Here is a 2,499-nt window from a genome sequence, read left to right on the forward strand (position 1 = left end):
GGTGGCAGGATAGCTTGAGTCCAGGAGTTCCAGCCTGCAGTGAGCCCTGATCTGCCACTGTGCTCCAGCCTGGAGACAGAGCCAGATACTGCCTCCTAATAATAATAATAATAATAATAATCCCACAAGAAAAGTATCTTACAAAGTCACATTTACTCAGGTATTTAATAAAATATATTAAACTGGTATTGGTAGAAAATACAGGATATATGGTTGCCATGTCTAACACAAAAGCTATTTAATGTGGGAGCAAGAACTTTACATAGGGAATCAGGAGACCACTAAAGATGGAGCTTTGGACAAGTCATTTAATTTCACTGAATATCAAGTACCTCTTTTGAAAAATGGTGGGACTGAACAAAACATTAAGTGATTTTTCAAGGCTCCTTTCAGGCCTACGATTCTGTTTCTGTAGAGTAGAAGGAAAGTATACAAGCTAAGACCATACTATCATTCATCAGCCCTGTTTCCCTTAGATAAAATGTGTCCCAAGTGGCTAATATGTGATCTTCTGGTTCACTACCTCTTCTTGGCTCCACTTTCACTATATCACAGGAAATTGTTAAAATAGAAATGGATGGGTCGTGTGTGTGTGTGTGTGTGTGTGTGTGTGTGTATATATATTTTTTTATTGAGATGGAGTCTCTCTCTGTCACTCAGGCTGGAGTGCAGTGGTGCGATCTTGGCTCAGTGCAACCTCCACCTCCTGGGTTTAAGCTATTCTCCTGCCTCAGCCTTGCAAGTAGCTGGGATTACAGGAGTGTGCCACTACACTCAGCTAAGTTTTGTATTTTTAGTAGAGATGGGGTTTCACCATGTTGGCCAGGATGGTCTTGAACTCTTGACTTCAGGTGATCCGCCCACCTCAGCCTCCCAGAGTGCTGGGATTACAGGCGTAAGCCACCATGACTGGCCAGGATTGTATTTTCTAATTAAAAATTGGCACATGCATTAATTCAGGAAATCTGGGGGAAAAAAAGGCAAAACACACATACACACAAATACTCATAGTTTTACCATTCAAAAAAAAAATCTCACCACTGTCTGTCCTATTACTTTTCTGAATGTGTGGATATGTATACGTACACATATATATATATGCATATATGTATATGTGTACGTATATATACATGTATATATATGCATATATGTATATGTGTACATATACATATCCACACACATTTATATAAAAAATGTTATAACAGTCTGCTGTTATAAAAAAGCAGTTGGCTTTTTTTCACTTTATAGGTACATGTATTTCCTTACAACCAATTGGAATACCCACAATGATATGTCTACATCCCAAAAAGCTATCAGAAGCTAAGCAAGCATGGCTACATAGATTTTGGAACAGCTATACTTATGTTATACCCTAGGTTATTCTTACTCTTTCTCTTTATCTGCTCCAGAATGGATTGGTTTCACTGCAACCAGTGCTTCCGAAAAGATGGAGCCCATTTCTTTGTCACCAGCTGTGGCCATATTTTCTGTAAAAAGTGTGTGACTCTGGGTGAGTGACTCAACTGTTTTCAGATTCAAGGAAAAATGTTTTCATGTAAGGATTAGCCATTTCTATGTGTGACTTAGAATAAAAATCACTTATTTCAATGGTGATACGGATACTATAGGAAACTGTCAATTTTAGAAATTGAAGGAATCCATTAATAAAGAATGGTGCTAAATTATTTAGCAAATGATTTAGCAAATCTATTACTTGAGGACCAAAATGTACTCATTAGTGTTTTGACGTCTGGCAGGGAAAGCCACAAGGCATCAGACTCTTCAGGGAAAAGAGAATAAGTATAATGGATATTAATAGTGGAAATTTTGGCTGATAGAAGAGCCATTTCTTTTCTTTTCTTTTTTTCTTTTGGAGATGGAGTCTTGCTCTGTCACCAGGCTGGAGTGCAGTGGCACAATCTCAGCTCACTACAACCTCTGCCTCCTGGGTTCAAGCGATTCTCCTGGCTCAGCCTCCTGAATAGTGGGATTACAGGTGCGCCCCACCATGCTTGGCTAATTTTTATCTTTTTAGTAGAGACGGAGTTTCACCATGTTGGCCAGGCTGGTCTCAAACTACTGACCCCATGATCTGCCCACCTCAGTCTCCCAAAGTGCTGGGGTTACAGGCATGAGTCACTGTGCCCAGCCTAGAAGAGCCATTTCTAAAGGGGAAGTGGTCTAGTCTGTGACATCAATTTGATTTGGAATGATGGTACATTTGCAGCTTAAAAAGCAGTTTCATATGTACCATTTTATGTAATCCTCACCACAAGTCCAGGTGGTAATTATTAGTAGAACAATTTTGCAAATGAGGAGACTGGCTCAGAGAGGATAACTGATTTGGGCAAGTTCTCATTGCCGTTAAGTCTTAGAAAGGAGACTTAAATTTAAGTTGTTTTTTTTTTTTTTTTTTTTTTGAGACTGAGCTTGTTATTTTTCATGGACAGGTGTTTGGGCTTATGGTTTTAGTTTTATATTATGTGCTAGTGTCTGTAA

At 38.9% G+C, this 2,499-nt stretch overlaps 1 protein-coding gene across 1 annotated transcript in view; it reads left to right on the forward strand.

Moving 5' to 3' along the window:
• The window catches only part of RNF212B (ring finger protein 212B), a 68,247-nt gene that overhangs the window by 30,499 nt on the left and 35,249 nt on the right, over positions 1 to 2,499 (forward strand). The window contains exon 5 of the mRNA XM_017544461.2: positions 1,410 to 1,510. Coding sequence (XP_017399950.1) covers positions 1,410 to 1,510 — 101 coding nt within the window. The remainder of the gene's footprint in view (positions 1 to 1,409; positions 1,511 to 2,499) is intronic.

The sequence above is a fragment of the Cebus imitator genome, unplaced genomic scaffold (genome assembly GCF_001604975.1).
Source record: "Cebus imitator isolate Cc_AM_T3 unplaced genomic scaffold, Cebus_imitator-1.0 Scaffold170, whole genome shotgun sequence".
In the NCBI taxonomy this organism is placed as follows: Eukaryota; Metazoa; Chordata; class Mammalia; order Primates; family Cebidae; genus Cebus; species Cebus imitator.